The following is a 22,941-nucleotide window of genomic DNA, read 5'->3' as shown; positions in this document are numbered from 1 at the left end:
ACTACTCTTAAATTGAGATTAAAAGCCCAAGCAATGCTGGTCCTACATCCAACTTTGAGCCTTCACAAGCCCAGCTATCACCTCAAGATGACACTCCCTCAACACTGTCCATGGGTTACTGTCGAAAGCTCTTAACCACATGCTTGTTTCAGACCTGGAAAGCTGCTTTCATTGCTGTCAGCCGGTCTCCCATGGCTCCTGTAGAAGGCTTGTAGGCCTCATAGTTGCTCATTACATTGTTATTATTTCCCCGATCCTAAAAAATAAGCAGACACACCATGAGGATGGAAAATTAGGGAGGCTCACTGCCATAGAACAGGCCTCCAAATACTGAAAACTCTGTAAGTGGGAGCTATAATAAGAACTTGATATTTTCAGAATGTTTCTTATACTGAAGAACAGGTACAGTAACTATTTTTAAATGCTTATACTTTTCATCCCAATAATTGTTTTTTGGAATCAATCCTCAATCAGAAATGCAGTGGAAGTATGCCCAAAATTGATCATGTGGTATTATACACACATAATTATATTAAAATAAAGTTAAAAAATGAAAAGGTTGGGAGGCAGTTAGTATAGCATATGTGTGAATGCTCAGGCTCTGAGCCTAGATCATAAAGATCTAAAGCCCAGCTTCAACAGTCAGCAGTGTGTAACCTTGTGTACCTCAGTTTTATTACCTGAACCTACTCTCATTAGGTTGTTACAAAGGCTGTGTTAATACATGTGATTGCCTGGCATGGTCCTGGCACATATTAAGTGCTCAATCTATATATTAGTTTTCATCACCACAACTTTTAATTTGAGAATATAGTATCAAAAACAGAAGGTAAACTATAATGCTCCAGGAAAGCAGACTGGCAGCTTTCTTTCCTGGCTTAGGAATCAAAGTAACAGAAAATAAGGCAATTAAGAAAGTTAATTAGGGAAACATTTTGTTCTCTGGTTTGAAAGAAAAGTTAACTCTCCCCTCTCTCCCTGAATCTATTTCTTAGAATATAGGAAATATTTCTGAGTTCAATTACAAGAGAAAGCCAGAGCTTACAGAGACACCTTACAGCAATATTTTTCTAACACAACTCTAGGCCAGTGTTATCAGAGGCTTATGAAAACAGACTGTTGGGCCCCACCTCCAGAGTTTCTGATTCAGTTGGTCTGGGGCAGGAGCACGGGTTTGCAGTTCTCTAAAGTTCTGAGGCAATGGTGGTGTTGCTGGTCCAGAAACTGCAATTTGAGAACCACTGCTAGTCTAGAACATCCTGAGCAAGACTAACCAGCCAAGTACACACAGCTGCTTCTTCAGTAAAAAGTCACAACATTGAGAACAAGCAAATTCACTTAATTAGCAGATTAATCACCAAGCCCCATTTTGGCAGGGATTTGAACTCACTGAGGCAGTCTTCCATAATCCTAACTTCATCCAGAACTCAGGACCAACTCTAAAGGCATGACTGGAGTCTCGACTCACCGTGTTCTCAGAACCCAGGCCAGGCCGCTCCCTGTAGCCTAGGCCTCCTCCACCAATGTTCAGCTTTTTGCCTTTCCCTCCTTTGAAGCGGGACTTCCGAAACCAGGCATTCTACATTGAGTATGATTCAAAGTTAGGCCAGGGGACGGAGAGAAAGACAAGACATGATCAAGGAGGATATTTAAAAGCAAAAAAGAACTTCTGGCTTCAACTTCCTCTAAAGTATTTATGGCAAGGGAGGAGCTGTTCACAAGAAGTAGAGATTAATTTCTTTTTGGTAGTTTAAATTTGAACAAAACCAAATTTATCAGGGGTCTAAGATACTTATCTAGGCTTCCTTGACTGCTTCTTCCTTCAGGGTTCCCAGAAGGGAAGTGATTAAAGAAGCCCAGAATGTAAGTGAGTCCTTATGGTCAATTCTAACTTTCTTAAAGACAATGAATTTGTTTTCTATTTCTCAAGTAATCTATACTTACCATCAGATATAAAACTAGGAACTTTAAAATAACTGATGGGATCAGAAGTTGAGGGGGAAAAAACTATATTTAAGTGGGGCTTAGTAGAGTGAACTCTAGGATCAGACTATCAAGAACGACTGGTAGCCACACACAGAAAGTTTTATTTATCCATAGAGCCTAAAAGTTTTCACTTAACTTGACCACTGCCAGAATTACTACTAAGGTTTATTCACATTCTCTTAGGAAGACAAACATCTCTGAGGATAAAGCTTTATCTGACAATCACATGTTACTGTCAAAGTGGAGAACTTGAGAGGATGGGCAGGTTGGGAAAGGTGTTGATCAGGGAAGGTGACGCTATGAGAGCACAGGATGCCTGAGGTGCAAAAAGAGATGTAGTAGAATGTCAAAGACATACCGTATCTTGCTCAAATATTTAGTTTAAAATTGGCTCTCTATATTCACAAAAGGGGTAGGAAACATCATTCTCTCTCCTGCACAGCAGGCCCTGAAGCTTGGGCAGTACCATATTACAACTGTATTACAGGTTAACAGTTCTGTGAGTTGGCCTATATGTAACAGTTTCTACTATCAGAACACAAGATTCTAGAGTTCCAACTAACTTCGAAAAGACTATGGAAAATACAACCGTTTGCAATTTTGGGACTGCATGTACTGACACAGCTTAAGATTTAATTTAGTAGAGCACCTCAGTTTTGGATTGGGCCACACCTAGGAAGAAGGGGATGAGTAGTAATGATCAAAGAACTGAAATCTAAGAGGCACTATGTATGTATAAGATACTGCGTATTTTTAGCCCTCAAAAAGAGAAGACTTTTTTGGGGGAAATGGCAGTAGGGAGAATAGAAGCCATCTTTGAGATTAAGTTTACTCATAATGTAGAGGGATAAATTAGAGGGGCATATTTTAGCACAAAGGAAGGAATAGCTTTTCAACACAGATATTGAGAGGATGGGAAAACAGACCAGATGAATTTTAAAGTCTCATGATCCCAATCTGTCCCTCATAAGCACTAGCCAACCCTGAGTTTCTATGTTATTTGTCTGAGGCTTGCTAAATTTTACACTTAATTTTACAACCTGGAGCAATATGAAGTATGCCCAGCCCCTAACCTGCATTGCCAGATCTAGGAGTTCCTTGGAAACATGTTGATTGGCTCCTTCCAAGTTCCGGACAAGATCACCAGCAAAATTGCTGTCTTTCGGAGTTAGCAAGGTATATGCCACACCCTTCTCGCCTGCTCGTCCTGTGCGGCCAATCCTGTGAGTATGAGTATCAATGTCTCGTGCCACATCATAGTTAATGACAGTCTTAATCGAAGGAATGTCCAGACCACGGGCTGAAATAAAAAGCAACCAAATCTTTTTATTCTTCATCTGGAGTCAAAAGACTACAGTAACCTGGCGGGCCGCGGTGGCTCAGCGGGCAAAGTGCTTGCCTGCTATGCCGGAGGACCTCGGTTCGATTCCCGGCCCCAGCCCATGTAACAAAAACGGAGAAACAGAATACAATAAAACAAGAAAATGTTTAAAAATGTTTCCCTTTCTTCCTTCCTTCCTTCCTTCTATCCTTCCTTCCTTCTCTCTGTCTTTCCTTTAAAAAAAAAAAAAAAAAAAAAGACTACAGTAACCAGAGAAGCTAGCACTCTTATGAACTCACATTTTCTGTATCGAGGCAAACTGCATGGCTTTGGTAATCTGAGACACAAACATGTGAGTTACCCTGTATGCTGCTACTGTAGAGTCTATGATGCTAAACCACTACATGTAACGGATTTAAATCTTCTGTATTCAATACGCTGCCATGCCCTCTCTTTTACACCAGGAATATTATTAAAAATCAAAACATCAAACGTGTTTTGAAGCTGAAAAGAATCTCTTTTCTGGAAGAAAATACAGTTTTTAAGGCTTGCTCTTGAAACTCAACAAAACAAAGTAAAAAAATTCACCCTCAAAAAAAAAAAATTTCTGATCTTGAATGAAATGTACATAACTACAGAACCAATTTAAGGCATCTACTATATTCAGCACACCAGAAGGGCATAGTCTATGATATAAGTGCCTCAACAACTTTTTCCAGATGCCCTTTAGTTACAGGGCTTCTGTGATGTATAGGTTAGAGGGAAACAGTAAACTAAGAAGTGGTACCCAGGGCTCCAGATTGTAAAAATGCTCTGAATTACTGCTCCATGGGGTGTGGCCAGCCCAGCCAGCAGAGTTCCTTCAGTTAACTTTGTTCAGATATTGTAGGTATTAAATAGTAAGAATGGGCACCCTTACAGCACAGGAACCTAAGTTTACTGGGGCAATTCATACTCTACCTGCAACATCTGTAGCCACCAGGACTGGGATGTCCTTTTTCTTAAAATCTGAAATGACCTTGTTTCTTTCACTCTGATCCATGTCCCCGTGGAGCAGCCCAAGATTATGACCCTCCTGTTTAAGGTTATTGGCTAGCTCTTCAGCATTGGCCTTTTTAGTAACAAACAAGAGGACACTCCCTGAAGAGGTAAACTCCACCAGACGCCGGGTAAGCCAGTTCCATTTACTAGGCCCAGAATGGAGAATCTCTACAATCTGAGTCACATCTTCATTTGCCTGAGAAAGAAGAAATGAAACAGGTGATTGTGATACTGGTGTCACAGGGCGTGTCACAGGACCAGGCATCACATTTTCTGTATCCGGAAGAATCTTAAACAATCTTCCTCTTCTTATTGGCCTTTCCTTCAGCAATCAAGCCCAGCTCAAAACTTACCTTGACTCTCAAACACTTAGCTCTCCATGTCCCTGATGCATATAGCTAACTAATTTGTAAGCATTAATTCCTATTCAGATACATAATTCAGATTATTCCTAAATAAAGTAAACTTCTGTCCCTCCCATTTGCTGATCCTAGTAAAGTCACTCATGCACACAGAAGGCACTCAAGAAATACTGACAATGTTATATGATAATAACACAGGAATTTTCTTCCACATAGAGCACACGTACAGGGTAAGAAACGAAATCTTAACTTATTTTCCCCAGGCCTTTCAAATCACCCCACTCTCCTCCTGTAGGCTTCCTGTAATAATTATTTACAATTTCGGTTCCATTCTAATTCACTGGTAGTCTTATTTTCTTAGCTTTTAAAAATAACGTAATTTTCAAACATCAAAAAGAAGTGAAATGAACAAAATCAACTCATATACCCATCACCCAGCTTCAACAATTATCAACATTTTGCCAATCTTGTTTTATCGACATCCCACTTATAAATGTAAAACACAAATGTCACATCTGTACATATATAAAAGCATTATTATTTTTGTCACAACACTGAGAAATTAATTCCATGACTCCACAATATGAGAAATAACCAACCCATTGGAGTCCCATCCAGCCCTGCTTAGGGTTACCTCTCCAATATCTCCCTGCACCACTCGAATAGGGTCAATAAGGATATCTCTGGCCAATTTTTCAATCTTCTTCCGAAAAGTTGCACTGAATAAGAGAGCTAAAAGGCAAAATAAATTCTGTTAAATAAACAGTAAGATTTCTTTATTGAATATCCACTAAGCTTCCTACTGGCAGAATTACTGTTTAAATAAACCCATGTGAACCTTAAATTTGGTTAGAAAATTGATTTACAAAGACTTGCCTTTATTCTGTTTCTTATTACAATTTTGGTTAAGATATGGGTTGTCAGAATAGTTTAGGAAAGTGCTCTTGACTTGAATCAGTATGTACTGGGTCATGCCTCTACCCACTGATAAAACTCTATAAACTGGGGCAAGTCATTTAATCTTGGAGCCTTGGCTTTATCTATAAAAATGAGAACATTACATCGAAGCTCTCTAAGGCCCTTTTCATTCAGATAAACTGTCATCATCTCTTCCTTTTCATGGTTCTCACCAGTACACATGATCATTTTTGTTTCCATAGAGGGAGCACTTATAAAATAAACAGGTGTTTATTCTGAGTACCAATGTAGTTTAACAAAGCTGCTTCATACATACTCTGTCTGTCAGGACGAACATGACTTGCTATGGATCGCACCTGGTATTCTAGAAGAAGCAGAACAGTAAAATTAATATCATAAGCCTGTCCTACAATTTGGGGTGCCTGGAGAAAGTCATTTTAGTAAAGAAAAAAATTTTAAAGATTTGAAATTCCTAAGACACATCATTCAGCATGAAACTTGGAAAAACTTCTCTTTCACCCAGCTGGTTTGGGCACAGCTGTGTTCCTCAATAAAGACAGCTTTTTAGAGTTTTCACACAATGGGTAAGTCAAGGAGGATTTGACATTCACCTATCCAAGAACACTGAACTTCACCACAATCAAAGGTTATTATGAATAAAAATAAAGAAAAGAATTATGAAAACTTTCCCTCTCATGCAAAAGTACTTTCACAGTCAACTCAAAAAAAGCCTACCACACTGTACCTGAGTGAAACCCGGAAAACATCAATACCTTTAGATATATCTCTATAGTCTAACCCTATCCAGAAGCATTTTTAGCTTCTCTCACACAGAAAATGTAGAAAGAGAACAGAAAGGCACAGAGAAAGCTACTAACTTGATGACAGTGACAAAAGAAACTGGTATTCAAAGCATACCAAAACCCATGTCAAACATTCGATCTGCTTCATCAAACACAAGGTAAGAGACTCTTTGAAGATTGGTAGCTTTCTTCTTCACATGATCAATTAGTCGACCCTGTGAGATCCAGAAAGTGAACAGTCAGTAATGTAAAAAATTTATAAGAACTTTCTAAAATTGTGCTCCTAGCAGAAGTACTAATACTCCAGTTTTGGACTGTGATGGAAACTAGTCCAACACGCTCAGACTTCATGCACTATGTATGTAGCCCAAGAGAACAGAAATTTTGAAAAAACAGATTCTTCCTTTACATTAACTGTGTTTAAAGTCTGTCGGAAAGTGGTCAGAACGATTTCTGTGAGGCATTCTGAAAATTAGTGGGTTTTAATGTCCAGAATATACTCTCCTGGGCAGTTGTGACCATACTCTATCTTTCTGGTTCTTGAACACTAGGTAACCACGGATCCAATTTCTAGGAGAGCATTAAAAAACCTATTTGAAATCGAGGGGAATTTGCAGCTACTGATGTGTATGCCACATAGATTCTTCCTGGACTGCTATTTTAATCAGCCAATCACAAGTAAACCAAAGCCACAGGTTTCGCTCAACAGGGAATATGCAACCCAGCTTTATCATTTTAAGTAGAATTCTCTCCAGTAACTAACCATTTTTTCACACCAAAAAAGGCTGAGAAGCTACTCAAACCCAAGACATACTTACTGGGGTACACACAACAATCTCTGCCCCTTCCTGAAGGGCCTTGGCCTGCTCCCACATGCTCCCTCCTCCATATACGGCCACTGATCGAAGGTTATATGCTTTCCCAAACCGCTTACATTCTGCATGGATCTACAAAGTGGTTAACGACATATTACCAAACAAGACACTACACACTAACACCTCTCTCATGACCCTAAAGGGAGTTCTGAAAAATACAGAATATGTTTTATGTTATAGAAAATCAAAAGCTAGAACATGCTTTAAAATCAGCAAATGAATAGCATTTCACATCTCAACAAGCTATTTAAAATCCTGCCTTAATTATTCATTTTTTCTTCATTTCTCTTCCTAACCCTGCCACTGCCTTTCTACCAAGCAAAATGGATTAATAACTCAGCAGGAAAGAACTGGGAGCTTACATTTGAAACAATTCTCACACCATAATAATGTTTTTCTTCTCTTTTAAAATGGTAGTTTATAGGGGAAAGTGTGGTATTTGGCTATATTGAAAATATGTTAACACAAAACACCTATCCAAAGCTTCCTGGTAATTCTGCCTATGTGACTGGCCAGCTAGTCATTCACTAGTTCACATGTGAATGAGAGCATTCTATAAAAGTACCTACCTGCTGGCAAAGCTCCCGCGTAGGACACACAATCACTGCAATTGGTCCATCACCTGGTTCCAATTCCTTCTGGTCCATTATATGAATCAACATGGGCCAGATAAAGGCTGCAGTTTTTCCACTACCTGTTTTGGCAATACCAATCATGTCTCTACCACTTAATGCCACAGGCACACCCTGGAGAAAATATAAAGTATATTCACTCTAAAGTTTCAATTCCAAAGATGTAATGAAGGAAATCTAGGGGAAGGATAAATGACTATTAATGACATTCATTTCCAATGAAACAAAAATATCCTGACCTATACATACTAGCTATGGAACAGCAAGAAATATCTGGCATTCCAATATGCTCCTTAATTATAAAGGAAGTAATATTATCATTCTCTTCATGTGGATCAGCCACCATTTATAGAACATGGATGACACTACTTTGCTTGAAATACAGGAATGAAATACTGCAATCTATAATGGCACTGGTTGCTAATATTTTTAAATTTTACATCCTTTGAGAAGGTACAGACTACTTTATTCATATACTGAAAATTCTTTCTGTATACGAATGAATAAATTCTATATATAAAGGAAAAACCAAAACCCTTATTTTCTATAAGGGAGAATTTTCAGGCCACAGACAAAGGATGCCTAGTAATTGCTAGTACTAAATTTGTCCATTCACAAATCTATTTGTTAGGTTTGGGTCCTAATGAAATATTTTCTTCATACTGTGTTTTCAAGGCATTTATCAGATACAAGAGAACATTTCTCAGTCCCTTAGCAACTTCTTGGAGTGGTCATTTATTCTTGCTCTTTATTTTTTAAAGGCTCCCAAAGTTTTTGAGTTTTTGAGTTTATTAAGAATCTTTAATTTTTTCCCCCTTAGTTAAAGCAAAAGTTGAAGACTTTGACATAAAGGAAGTATTTGGACACTTTCTAACCACTAAACACTGTTTTGCTGCTTTGTGTATTTATAAAATGACTATAGTTTCTGAATATCACTCTACTTCATTTTTCTTTCATGTTTTACTCACCTGGCACTGTATTGGAGTGGGTTGTGTGTACTCAGATTTCCGAATCTGGTGCATAAGTTGTTCATCAAACCCAAAATGAGCAAAACTACTTCCTGGTCTTGGAGGTGCAGCACCAGAGACCTAGAGATAAAAACAACTCCCAGTAATGACTTCTACTTAAAAAATAAATAGCATTTGAAGTCTAACAGTATTTACCTGCTTCTAGCATTCAGCTTGGATACAAAAAAGTAAAAATATAAGCCATAACTCTGTTGTATCATTTTTAAAAGAAAAGCGGCCAGGTACCTCTTGGAAAACAGACACGTACATTCAAATAACATACACCATACACACACGTGCAAGTGACCTTTCTCAGAAAAAAGAAGAGCTCAAACATCATGCAGCAACTGGTAAGGCAGATGGGCTAGAAAGTTGCCCACACCAAAGTAAACAGCAGCATAGTACCGGTGTGTGTTTCACTTAACTAATACCTAACAGCACCCTAATTATATAGCAATGTGTAACTCAATACTTTGGTGGGTAATTTAAACTATTATCCTGAAATTAGTGCATGCAAGTTTTTCAGAGGTATTAAGTTCTTCTCTATTTTTTTTTCAAGTACACTGTATATATTTTGAGATGCAAATATATCTTAATTTGAAATATTTTAAGACTTAATATGTTGTTCATATATATTGTGTTTCTTCTTGAAGATGTATGTAGACTTCCACCCTTTAACTCTAGTACACCCAGTACAGTATTCAACAAATGGTACACATTCCAGAAATACTTAATGATTGATCTAAAGAGCACAATGACCATCTGTTCTAATGTATTTATATAGAAAGATGACTGAACACATACAGCATTCGTGTGTATCACATCAAAGAAAAAAATCATCCTATCCTAAAATATCATCTTGAGGACTGAGATAATAAAATCAAGAAACATAAGCCAAGAAATATAATTGTTATTTTATCAAAAGTAGTTAGTTCAAGGACCATTAGAAAGAACTTTAAGGTTATTTTAATTTGGCTAAACAATAATACTATACCTGAACTAATTAACATTAATAAAATATTTGGTTTAATGGTTGTCAAACAATAATACTATACCTGATTAACATCAATATAAAATATTCAGTTTAATGGTTGTCTTACCCGAAGATTGAGCTTATGCCGGAGATCTATTAACTGCTGTGGGGTGAGGTTGGTTATTTCTTCATGCTCATTGTAAAAATTTTTTTCAAATGGTGGATAGTCAATCTGCAGGTCCAATTATTCAAAGTTAGTCTAGAATTCAAGAGTCAATCCTGTAAGTTTGATTTTTTTAAAAAATATTTTTACTGATAAACAACATACAAACATAAACATTCTTAACATACAAACATTCCATACATGGCGTACAATCAGTGGCGCACAATATCATCACACAGTTGTATATTCATCACCATGATCATTTTTTAGAACATGTGCACCATTCCAGAAAAAGAAAAAGAAAGAGAAAAAGAAAAAACTCATATATACCATACTCCTTACCCTCCCTCTCATTGACCACTAGTATTTCCATCTACCCAACTTATTTTAACCTTTGTTTCCCCAATATTATTTATTTTTTTAATACATTTTTACTCACCTGTCCATACCTACATAAAAGGCATGTGACACAGGTTTTCACAATCACACAGTCAGACTGTAAAAGCTCTATCATTATACAACCATCTTTAACAAGGCTACTGGAACACAGCTCTACAGTTTTAGGTACTTCCCTTGAGTCACTCAAATACGCTATAAACTTTTCGGGATATCTATATCCTAGCATAAGCATAAGAATAACCTCCAAAATAACCTCTCGATTCTGTATGAAATCTCTCAGCTGTTGATACTTTATTTCATTTCTCTCTCCCTGCTTTGGGTCAAGACTCTCTCAATCCCTTGATGTTATGTCCCAGCTCATCCCAGGATTTCTGTTCCACGCTGCCCGGAGATTTACACCCCTAGGCGTCACGTCCTATGTTGTGGTGGGGAGGGTTGGGGAGGGCAGTGGGTTTCACTTGCCATGCTGGCTTACAGACAGAGACCACATCTGAGCAACAAAAGAGGTTCTCTGGTAGTGACTCTTAGGCCTAGTTTTAAGTAGGTTTAGCCTATCCTTTGCAGGAATAAGTTTCATAGGGGCAAACCCCAAGATCGAGGGCTTGGCCTACTGCTTTGGTTGTCTCCGCTACCTGTGTGAATATCAGAAATTCTCAAAATGGCTAACTTGAATTTTTCCCCCGTTCTCCCAATTCCCCTAAGGGGACTTTGCAAATACTTATTTATTCACTATCCAAATAACTCTGGGATATCAGGGCATCACACTAACTTGGACAAACCAACAAAATCTCATGCTCTATTCAAGATTCCCTGTACTTATAGTGCTCAACTAAACTGACCATACAAGTTATATTAGCAAAATGCACTACCCAAAATATAAATGTTGCACCAAATAAACATCTCTCCTTTTAGTCTCATACAAAGGTTGAAGTTTTAAGATATGGATGATATGATACCAACCTTTACCTGGTCTTCTGATATACCTCAGTCCTATCCAGATCAGCTCCATTCATATCTCTACTTGATGTAAGTTTGATTTTAATGCAAAATAACCTTTTACAAATTTTACACAAGAAAGCCAAAACCAGCTAGAAAGAACAAAAGAATTCACTCATTCAAGACATACATCCCCAAAAGTATAGCCAGTATTTTTCCCCATTCCTATTTTCAATGTAAACACCAACGTACTTCCTAAAGACACTCCTATGAACACCTCAGATTTGAATGATGTTGAAACAAATGAAGGAATCTCTGTAATGCCAAAGGCCTCAGAAGTACTTAAATATGTTTTGAAGTAAGCTGTTTGCCTATGTCTAGTCATTTAAACACATTTCCAATATTTCCTTTAAAAATAGCTCTGCCTTTAGAGGGAGTTCTAGTCTTTTTAAAAACATGGAATTATTTATGTAACTTTTCAAAAATGTATGGCCAAACATTTCCAGTTTCAAAGAGTGAATAAATCATTTCTGCTACTTCTTTCATAACTTACTGTACTAATGATACAAACAGGCATACCACCACATATGAATCTGGCTAAATGACTCTCTTTTTGACATCATAAAATGTCTATTATAAACTTAATTATTTTTTTCACTTCTTTTTGCTTGGGCAGGCACCAGGAACTGAACCCTAAACTTAATTATTAAAAGAGAATTTAAGCCTTCTATATGTAGTCAAATTATTTATAATTCTGGGATGCAGTTTAAAATTATCTATGTATTATCAACAAAAAGTAAAAAAAAAAAATTTTAAGTTTCCTATTCAGCATTATACATAGGCAGAAATTTTTGTTGTCATCTAGGATTTGGCACTAAGCTGCAAGGGGATTTTCTCTAGTTTTCTTCTAACTCTATCAGAATGGAAGTGTAACAAGGGCAAGAATTTTTTGTCTTTCTTCATAAATGTATCCAAAACAAATGAATGCGAAAGACTGATATAGGCAGAAAAGTTATGAAAAGCATTTGAAAGATGATGTGCAACAGACAGCAGCTGAAAACTATGGGCTTCCTTGGGATAGATAAGGAGACCCATCTGAAATGGAGTGGTAGAGTAAGCAACAAGTCCAACTGATGAGAAGAGACAGCTCTTCTCTCCACGGAGAGACTGAAGTAATACTGTCTGTTGCTGTCCCTTTCTTTCCTTCTTTCCTTACTTCTGGTCTTTCCTGGCAGAATTAGGACAGTTGTGGGATACTCCAGCATGATGATGAAGTTGGAACTCTTTATCAAACATCTCAGTTTATTAGGTGATTATTTCAAGTACTTGTGTTTCTCTTATTTGATTTTCACCCTTTTTTCATGGACCTTCCTTAGGTCAGTTTCATTTATTTAGTTTTACTTGCCACATGTAAAATACCAAGGTATTATCTTTGCAAAAGGAAACATTTAAAAAATTGAATCTAACCTATACTGTAATCTACACTATCAGTTCTCAAACTTTTTGGTCTCAGGCTCCCTTTTCATTTACACAACAAAAACACAATGAGCTTTTGCTTATGTGAGTTACATCAATTGATATTTACAATATAAAATAAGAAACAAGAAATTTAGAAATATATTTAATTCACTTAAAAAAAAAACAATAAACCCATTATACTTTAATGTCAATTTAAAACACTTTATTTTCCAAAAGAAATTTCTTAGGAAAAGTGGCACTGTTTTACGTTTTTGAAACTTTCTTTAAGGTGTCATTTAAAAGAAAACAGCTTCTCTGCATTTAAATTGTTGCTTTATGTTGTTTTGGATAAGTCCAGGAAGGAAATTCAGTCTCACAAAAGTAAATGGAAAAGGAATAGGCTTTAAAGATACTTGTAGATATTTATACTTCTTTTTTTTTTTTTTTTTTTTTTTTTTTAGAGAAAGGGAGGAAGGGAAGGAAAGACAGAGAAGGAAGGAAGGATAGAAGGAAGGAAGGGAGGAAGAAAGGGAAACATTTTCAAACATTTTCTTGTTTTATTATATTTTGTTTGTCCGTTTGTTCTTTACATGGGCTGGGGCCGGGAATCGAACCGGGGTCCTCCGGCACGGCAGGCAAGCACTCTTGCCCGCTGAGCCACCGCGGCCCGCCCCTATACTTCTTTTTGATGCTACACTAATACCCGACAAGTGGTCATTTTTTAACCGTTATTTGCTTATGTAAACTGAAACTATACCAGTGAACTTTTCACACTCTGTTACATTATAATCTATTGGCCTAACACATACTTTGAATGGATCTTTTACTCAGATTTGATTTTGTAACATCATGCACTGGTCATTTGGAAAATATCGGTTCACTGAGGTTTGCATATCTTGCAATTGTTGACACATTTCTTTACACAAGACTAAAATAAAAAAAATTACCATCGAAGCTGTAAAGCTTATTGCGGACGACACAAGTTTCCAAATTCTAATTTTCACTTGAAAACTTGAAAAACACTACCAACTATTTTCCATGAAGTGTCATTCATTCTCTCAAGTAAAAATGGTGTTCCATGCAAAACAAAAAAAAGCTAACTCAGCTTACAACTCAAACACATAAGTACTTTCCCTTGACATATCATGTTTTGATATGCAACAGAAATGCTTTATGTATATTTCCCACTTTGTCATACAGAATATTAAAAAAGACATGTAACTCAAGGGTCAAGGACTTAATAAGAAAAATATTTACTGTTTCACCAAGAACATTCTTAAGTGAAACTGGCTTTCTTAGAAAACTGAAATGGTCTGGCAGAGAATATAATGACTACCACAACAGTTTGTTATCACTGACTTGATTTGTGCTTAAGGCATCAGCAATTTTACCCACCATTGTTTTTACACCACTGATGCAAATGCTGGTGCAGTGAAAAAGATAAATAATCTTAATTTAATATGAAAACTGTTTTGACATTGTTGAAAAGGTCTCAAGGACCTCCAAGATCTTTTGACCATACTTTGAAAAACAATGCTTTAGATTTAGAATTACTAGGGTATACAAATTCAGTCTGATATTTAACCTGAGCAAAGCATTCCCCACCCCCACCCCCTCAATGGGTATACTGATATCCTCATTCTCTTTTCCTGATTTAACGAACCTGTAACTTCTGCGTCCATTTTGAGGGAAAAGTCATTTGCTCCAGATCTGACAGTAATAGTAAAGATTTATAGCAATGATTTACAAGTGATTTAGCTGTACCTTCAATAACAACACAGGCTGTGGTAAAGCCTTATGGAATTCCTGACTCAACCACTTAGCAGATTTGACAAGATCCCAAAGAATAAGTATTCCCACAACATAAGGAGTATGAATTAGGAGTACTTAGTAGAGGGAAAACCTAAATATTAAGCTGAAGAAAACTTTGTCAACTTGAGGCAAGAATCAAATTCTGCAAGAAGCACATACCTCTGAATGATCAATGGGAGGAAGGGGATCAATGATTTTTTTGGAAGGTGCAATTGGATTTCCATCACTATCATACTCCAGGTTATCTTCCTCCTCCTCTTGAACCACACCAGCAGTTGGATTTTCTGCCATATATCGAAAATAAGCTTCCTGCAGGAAAGCACAAAAGCATAATCAGACCCAAGTATGACAGAGAACATTTCTGCTTGTGTAATTAGTGCATTCAGTGTACCAGGTGATTGCTCAGTTTAAATACCTACCAAGCAAGCTAGGACTTATTAGCAATGATTCCTTTAACAATAGCAGTATTCAGAGGGACAATCAGAGGAAATGAATGAGGTAGTTGGTACCACAAAATGAATTATCTTGTTTAACATAAGCCTAAAAGATCTGTCTGACCCACAGCCTTCCTGGGGTGGGAATTCAACCTACTCTGCACAAGGCCGTAGAACACATGCTATGGCTTTACCAATCCAAGTTTGGAAAGTGACACTAATTAGAAAGGTCACAAACCTGGAAAGGGCTACTAATCATTCTGTTTCCCTTCTCACCATCCCACAACTGAACAGTAGGGAAAAAAAAAATTAAAGGACAGTCATTAAATTAATGTTCCATCTTGAAATATAGGAACACAAACGGAACCCTTACAAAGAGGTAAAGGTCAGATGTTTTTAGAGGCCATCAATAGTTCCCACACCACTCTACTTTCTTGATTTTTGGATTTAAAAGAAAATTTAAGCAGAATAAAGCTCATATTTGTTTTTGTGTCATAGCTGATCAAAAATTCCATCTTCAACATGGGAGAAAGCCACATGAATCTTTATATTACCAACTGGTCACGCAGTAGAAAAGCCAAATGGTATATTCCCTGCTGAATGTCAGGAATAGCCATTTCAATGAAGACAAGTTCTAGCTTGTCCCCTAGTATAGACTTTGTGGGGTAAAAATAAAAGATAGAAATACTGCATAGGAACTCACTTGGTCATCTTCCTCTTCAATGTCATCTCGAATACCCCTGGAAAAACAAGCGGAGAAACAAACTTCCCTGCAAATGTTCCCCAAACCCAGCTCCATACTTATAACAGATTAGTGTTGAATTCCATACAGCACAGGAATTCTCAACACTAACAATAACAAAACAGCAATAAGCACACTATAAACTATCCACCCAACATATATGTGTGGTTTCAATCTACAAACTTCAGTTTGTATTCCTTTTGGAAGGGATGATAAACAATCACAATTACTAACAATGGTATAAAAAGCAAAAACTTTCTGAAGATAGATAGATACCAAAGGATCCTAGCCTTACCAACCCCACAAAACAAACACAATGCAATTGTGAAAAGCACATATATAAATATAAACAAATCCTGCTTCCATTTGTGAATTCTAAATGCATACATATGGTATATACAGAAAAGATCACCACAATGTTCTTAATGTTCCCTAGGATTTAAAGCTCTGGAGTAAATGCTTTCAACCAGCATAAGTTATTTGGGGTCAGAGAGAAAAACTACATCAACTCACTAAGAGAACCCATCGCATCCTTTAGGAGATACAGAAAGTATGGTTGCTTAGTTCCCTCAACCATCTCCTTATTGTCAGACTTTCTGCCTCAACTAGTGCACTGGCTATCCCAAGGAAGCAACATCACCAGTGCAGGGTAGCTGGAAGAGGATGTAATTCACAGTAAACACCTAGGAGAGAGTTAATCTTCCATATGGCACAGGAACCTTGGGGAAGCCCTAGAGCACTGACAGCCAAGAGGAACGAGAAAAAAAGCCCAACTATGTTTACTTCTAGTGCCTGGTACAAAAGCCTTAGGAGGAGTATGTTCAGCAGGGAAAAGAGGAGAACTCCCCCTTTCAGAAAGCAAAGTATTTTAAGTTCTGACTGGTTGCTAAAGCATTAAAGTAAATGAAGTTTAATTATTGATATACATAGCTATTTATGATATAATCACCGTTATTCTCATAACCAATCAGGTAAGTTTTTATCCTACTTTATATTAATTTAGGACAAGACTCATAAAACTAAACCCAAACTTCAGTTATGTTTCCCTGTAATTTATTCCTTGTATTTACTACACAACTATTTATAGTTTAACTCCAAATACTATTCTACCAAACAGAATACTTTTAAATTATTGTAAATGCAAAGACTTTGGTCATATCTGCTACATGTACATACAGAAATATTATTCACGACATAGGAAAAACTTCAAGTAAAGACATTTGTGTACTTTAAAATTGTTTTCTATAAACGTTGGGGAAAGAGGTTTTGTAATACTTAAGCAATTTTCATGTAACCTTTGTGAGAGAGAAGAAAACAACTTACTTTACGTTTTTTCTTTCCTTGTCCTTTTCTTCAAGCCTCTTCATGTCTCTAGCTGCCTGATCCTAATAAAATAAAACGCCACACAGAATTAATCATATAAAGGGGAAATATTGAAAGGGAAAGTTCTTTAAAAAAATTTTAGACTGGAACATGTGCTATCATAGCTAGCCAGATGTAAAAATAAATTTGCATTTTTTTTTTTTTTTTTTTTAAAGGAAAGACAGAGAGAAGGAAGGAAGGATAGAAGGAAGGAAGGAAGGAAGAAAGGGAAACATTTTTAAACATTTTCTTGTTTTTATTGTATTCTGTTTCTCCGTTTTTGTTACATGGGCTGGGGCCGGGAATCGAACCGAGGTCCTCCGGCATAGCAGGCAAGCACCTTGCCCGCTGAGCCACCGCGGCCCGCCCTAAATTTGCATTTTGATAATTATTTTCAATGAGAAACACCCAAATACTGTAAATACTTGGTTATATATGATTTACATTATTTTTACCTGTATATATACCATGCATAGAAAAATGAACTAAAATGCTTGATTCACAAATACACAAATTTTGATCATCTTTTTCTTTTAAAATTAATGATAAATGAGAGTTGTAAAGGACCTTAAATTCAGGAAAATCAGCCTTTCTTAAAGCGTGGCTCAAAACCATTCACATCAGAATTACCAGTAGGGCTAGTTAAAAGGATGCAATTTTTATGTTTTCCACAGGCCATGCTTATATATAGAAAATTGACAACTGCTGACTTAAATTACTCCTTTGTTTATACCTGATGGAAAATGGAGGCCAGAAGAATTCAGTGAGTTTCCCATGGTTACACATTTTCTACAAAACTATTTCTCATTATATAGTAACATGAGTTTTTCTGGCTGCTTTGAGTAAGAAAAGTACCATTATATACAATCTGGCATGTCAGGTGTTCGATCTAATCAAATGTTCGCAATAAAGAGGAATTATTTTAAAAAAAGAGTATTATATGCAAACTACCCACTTTTCAAGGGATTGAAAGAGAATGTTAAATATATTGAAGACTATAACTAAGCTGAAGACATAAACAATGTGATATAAGAAACAAATCACAGCTCTTCTGGGTCAAGATGGTGGCTTAACAATGTGCGCATTTTAGTTCATCCTCCAGAACAACTACTAAATAACCAGAAACAGTACAGAACAGCTCCCGGAGCCACAATAGTGACCGGACACACAGCGTACCCCAGTCTGGACCACCTGGACTGGCTGCGAGCACCCCCCAGAACCGTGAGTTCCCAAAGCTGCGGTGACCAGCGCCCCTCCCCCACAGGCTGCTTCCCAGAGGGGAAAGAAAAGGACTTTACCAGCAGCAGGGACTGGGCACAATCAAACGCCAATTGTGGAACTAATTAACAAATTCTAACTACTAAAAATGGACCCCCAGCTTAGGCGAACCTGATCAAAGCAGAGGTTGCTCATTTTTGCCCCGGCGCCAAGGGGGCAGGACTGACAGAAAAAGGGGGAAAAAAAAAGAAGGAAACACAGGTTTTTGTGGCTATGTATCTACAAAGGCTTGACTGCCTCTAGATACAGCGGCAGGACTTTTCAGGCTGCAACTGCCCCAGGTATAGGCAGAAGTGAGCTCTTTTGGGGGCTTATCTGGAGCTTGTGCCTTCCCCAGGGGAGGGGTGAAGCCCCACCCAGGTGGAATCCCTCTACCAAGGAATTCAGACACCAGGGCTTGGTAATTTGAAGCCATTAAAACCAGCCTACAACCTCTCCTCTGTCTCCACCACACCCCCAGCAGGGAGAGTCTGCCAAAGTTAAAGGTACCGCATCATCTTATGCTGGTGGGACCTGCAGTCAGACAAGCGCCACATACTGGGCAGGATAAGAAAAACAGAGTCCAGAGACTCCACAGGAAAGTCTTTCAACTTGCTGGGTCTCACCCTCAGGGAAAACCAACACAGGTGACTCTTTCCTCCTGATAGGAGGCCAGTTTGGTCTGGGAAAATCTGGCTGGGGTCTATAATATCTAAGTAGACCCTCCTTAAGTGTGTGTGTGGGAAAGGCACCACACAAGCAGGGCAAGAAACAAGAAAACAAGAACTGAAAAATTCTCTTCTGTTAAACAAAACTCAAGCTAAAGGTCCAGATAAAGCTGAACGGAATGTCAAAGAACAGATAGACAACAAATTCATCCAGCAAGAAAACCCTAGATAAAAGAAGTGAAAGCAATCTCCAGAACAAACTAATTAAGGTAATTAAATGCCTAGACACCAGCAAAAAATAACAAATCACACTAGGAAAATTGAAGATATGGCCCAGTCAAAGGAACAAACCAACAATTCAAATGACATACAGGAGCTGAAACAATTAATTCAGAATGTACGAACAGACATGGAAAACCTCATCAAAAACCAAATCAAGGGCAGGCCACGGTGGCTCAGCAGGCAAGGACGCTTGCCTGGAATGCCAGAGGACCCGGGTTCGATTCCTGGTGTCTGCCCATGTCAAAAAAAACAAACAAACAAACAAAAAAAACCAAATCAATGAATTGAGGGAAGATATAAAGAAGGCAAGGAAAGAACAAAAAGAAGAAACTGAAAGTCTGAAAAAACAAATCAACAGAACTTAATGGGAATGAAAGACACAGTAGAAGAAATGAAAAAAACAATGGAAACCTACAATGGTAGATTTCGAGAGACAGAACATAGGATTTCTGAACTGGAAGACGGAACATCTGAAATCCAACAAGAAACAGAAACTATAGGGAAAAAAATGGAATAATATGAGCAGGGACTCAGGGAATTGAAAGACAATATGAAGCGCATGAATATATGTGTTGTGGGTGTCCCAGAAGGAGAAGAGAAGGGAAAAGGAGGAGAAAAACTAATGGAAGAAATTATCACTGAAAATTTCCCAACTCTTATGAAAGACTTAAAATTACAGATCCAAGAAGTGCAGCGTACCCCAAAGAGAATAGACCTAAATAGACATACTCCAAGACATTTAATAATCAGAATGTCAGAGGTCAAAGAGAAAGAGAGGATCTTGAAAGCAGCAAGAGAAAAGCAATCCATCACATACAAGGGAAGCCCAATAAGACTATGCGCATATCTCTCAGCAGAAACCATAGAGGAGAGAAGACAGTGGGACAATATATTTAAATTATTAAAAGAGAAAAACTGCCAACCAAGAATTCTATATCCAGCAAAACTGTCCTTCAAAAATGAGGGAGAAATTAAAACATTTTCAGACAAAAAAAATCACTGAGAGAATTTGTGACCAAGAGACCAGCTCTGCAAGAAATACTAAAGGGAACACTAGAGACAGATACGAAGACAAGAGAGAGGTGTGGAGAAGAGTATAGAAAGGAAGACTATGAGTAAAGGTAAAAAGAAGGAAAATTAGATATGACATATAAAATCCAGAAGGCAAAATAGTAGAAGTACTACCCATGCAGTAAGAACACTGAATGTTAATGGATTAAACTCTCCAATCAAAAGACATAGTCTGGCAGAATGGATTAAAAAACAAGACCCATCTATAGGCTGTCTCTACTCAAAGGACACAACGCCAAGGACACAAATGGACATTTACACACCAATGTTTATAGCAGCATTATTAACAATTACCAAGAGATGGAAACAGCCAAAATGTCCATCAACAGACAGTTGGCTAAACAAACTGTGACATTTACATAAGATGGAATATTACGCAGCTGTAAGACAGAATAAAGTTATGGAGTATGTAACAACATGAATGGACCTCAAGGACATTATGCTGAGTGTGATTAGCCAGAAACAAAAGGACAAATACTGTATGGTCTCACTGATACGAACTGACATTAGTGAATAAACTTGGAATATTTCCTTGGTAAGAGACCATCAGGAGATAGAAATAGGGTAAGATATTGGGTACCTGGAGCTGAAGATTGTGCAACAGGACTGAATATAAAAACTCAGAAATGGACAGCACAATATTACCTAACTGTAATACAATTATGTTAAAACACTGAATGAAACTGCATATGAGAATGATAGAGGGAGGAGGGCTGAGGCATAAACGAAATCACAAAGAAAGATAGATGATAAAGATTGAGATGGTGTAATCTAGGAATGCCTAGAGGGTATAATGATAGTGACTAAATGTACAAATTAAAAAAATGTTTTTGCATGAGGAAGAACAAAAGAATGTCATTACTGCAGTGTGCTGAAAATAGATGGTATTAATATTTTAAAATTTCAACTAATGTGTGAGACTAAAGCAAAAATGTTTATTTGGTACAAATCTATACTTTGACTAGTGCATCTCCTAATATAACTTATGTAGATAGTTGATTGAATACCTTAAGTACATGGAACTTTGTTGGTTTGTCCAGGTGATGCCCTGATGAATCCCAGAGTGATCTGATCAGTGAATGGAAAAGTATTTGCAAAGTCCCTTTCGGGGAATGGTGAGAACGGGGGAAAACTCAACTTCTCCAAGTTGAATTCTTGATATTCTCACAAGCAGTGTGGACAACCAAAGCTATAGGCTGAGCCCCCAGTCTTGGGGTTTGTTCATATGAAACTTAACCCCACAGGAGATAGGTCAAGCCTACTTAAAATTAAGCCTAAGAGTCACCCCCAAGAGAACCTCTTTTGTTGCTCAGATGTGACCTCTCTCTCCAGCCAACACAGCAAGTAGACTCACCACCCTCCCCCTGTCTATGTGGGACATGACTACCAGGGGTGTGGATCTTCCTGGCAGCGTGGGACAGAAATCCAGAATGAGCTGAGATTCAGCATCAAGGGATTGAGAAAACCTCTAAAATGAGCTGAGACCCAGCATCAAGGGATTGAGAAAACCTTCTCCACCAAAAGGGGGAAGACTGCAATGAGACAAAGTGTCAATGGCTGAGAGATTCCAAACAGAGTTGAGAGGTTATCCTGGAGGTTATTCTTATGCATTAAGTAGATATCACCTTGTTATCCAAGATGTAATGGAGAGGCTGGAGGGAACTGCCTGAAAATGTAGAGCTGTGTTCCAGTAGCCATGTTTCTTGATGATGATTGTATAATGATATAGCTTTCACAATGTGACTGTGTGATTGTGAAAACCTTGTGTCTGATGCTCCTTTTATCTACCTTGTCAACAGATGAGAGGAACATATGGAATAAAAATAAATAATAGGGGGAACAAATGTTAAAACAGATTTAGTTTGAAATGCTAGTGATCAATGAAAGGGATCAGTAAGGGGTATGGCCTTTAGGCCTGTAAACATTTTTTTTTTTCTGTTTGTTATATTTTTCTGTTGTCTTTTTATTTCTTTTTCTGAATTGATGCTAACATTCTGGGAAATGATCATGATGATGAATATGCAACTATGTGATGATATTGGGAATTGCTGTGTGTATGTGTTGGGAATGTTTGTTTCTTGTAATTTTTTTTTAATTAATAAAATTTTTTTAAATGCTAAAAAAAAATAGCCATCACACTGAAACTCAAATAAAGTAAAATATCTCTCTTCTAAAAAAAACAAAACAAATCACAAATATTTGTAGAACAGATTTTTAAAGCCTATATAAATCTTCTCAAACACTGGCTAAAAAAAAAATCTTCATTCAAGTTCAAATACTAGAAAAGTTTACCTTTAAGATCACAGATTAATGCAACATTTTCAAAACAGCACTCTGTCCAAGATCAGACAATATCCAATCTCTCTGTCATAAAATCAGCAAAGTCTCTTTTGATATCACATGTCAAAAAGATATCAAAGATGAGGACTCCCAGAAAGA

General features: G+C 37.3%; 1 protein-coding gene across 2 annotated transcripts in view; it reads right to left on the bottom strand.

Annotated features, from left to right (window-relative positions):
- DDX42 (DEAD-box helicase 42) overlaps window positions 1-22,941 on the bottom strand; it is a 65,148-nt gene that overhangs the window by 5,546 nt on the left and 36,661 nt on the right. Inside the window, exons 4-17 of one of the 2 annotated variants that reach the window (XM_077163556.1) lie at window positions 17,186-17,247; window positions 15,824-15,860; window positions 14,846-14,995; window positions 10,046-10,150; window positions 8,907-9,026; window positions 7,876-8,052; window positions 7,250-7,378; window positions 6,547-6,646; window positions 5,945-5,992; window positions 5,345-5,442; window positions 4,268-4,544; window positions 3,060-3,286; window positions 1,469-1,579; window positions 155-256 (exon numbers count right to left, since the gene is read on the bottom strand). In XM_077163556.1, coding sequence (XP_077019671.1) covers window positions 155-256; window positions 1,469-1,579; window positions 3,060-3,286; window positions 4,268-4,544; window positions 5,345-5,442; window positions 5,945-5,992; window positions 6,547-6,646; window positions 7,250-7,378; window positions 7,876-8,052; window positions 8,907-9,026; window positions 10,046-10,150; window positions 14,846-14,995; window positions 15,824-15,860; window positions 17,186-17,247 — 1,743 coding nt within the window. The remainder of the gene's footprint in view (window positions 1-154; window positions 257-1,468; window positions 1,580-3,059; window positions 3,287-4,267; window positions 4,545-5,344; window positions 5,443-5,944; window positions 5,993-6,546; window positions 6,647-7,249; window positions 7,379-7,875; window positions 8,053-8,906; window positions 9,027-10,045; window positions 10,151-14,845; window positions 14,996-15,823; window positions 15,861-17,185; window positions 17,248-22,941) is intronic. The other variant, XM_077163557.1, reaches the window with a different exon arrangement.

This window comes from Tamandua tetradactyla, chromosome 6 (genome assembly GCF_023851605.1).
Source record: "Tamandua tetradactyla isolate mTamTet1 chromosome 6, mTamTet1.pri, whole genome shotgun sequence".
In the NCBI taxonomy this organism is placed as follows: Eukaryota; Metazoa; Chordata; class Mammalia; order Pilosa; family Myrmecophagidae; genus Tamandua; species Tamandua tetradactyla.
Note: the sequence above shows the minus strand (reverse complement) of the source record. Positions and strands in the feature narration are given on the sequence as shown.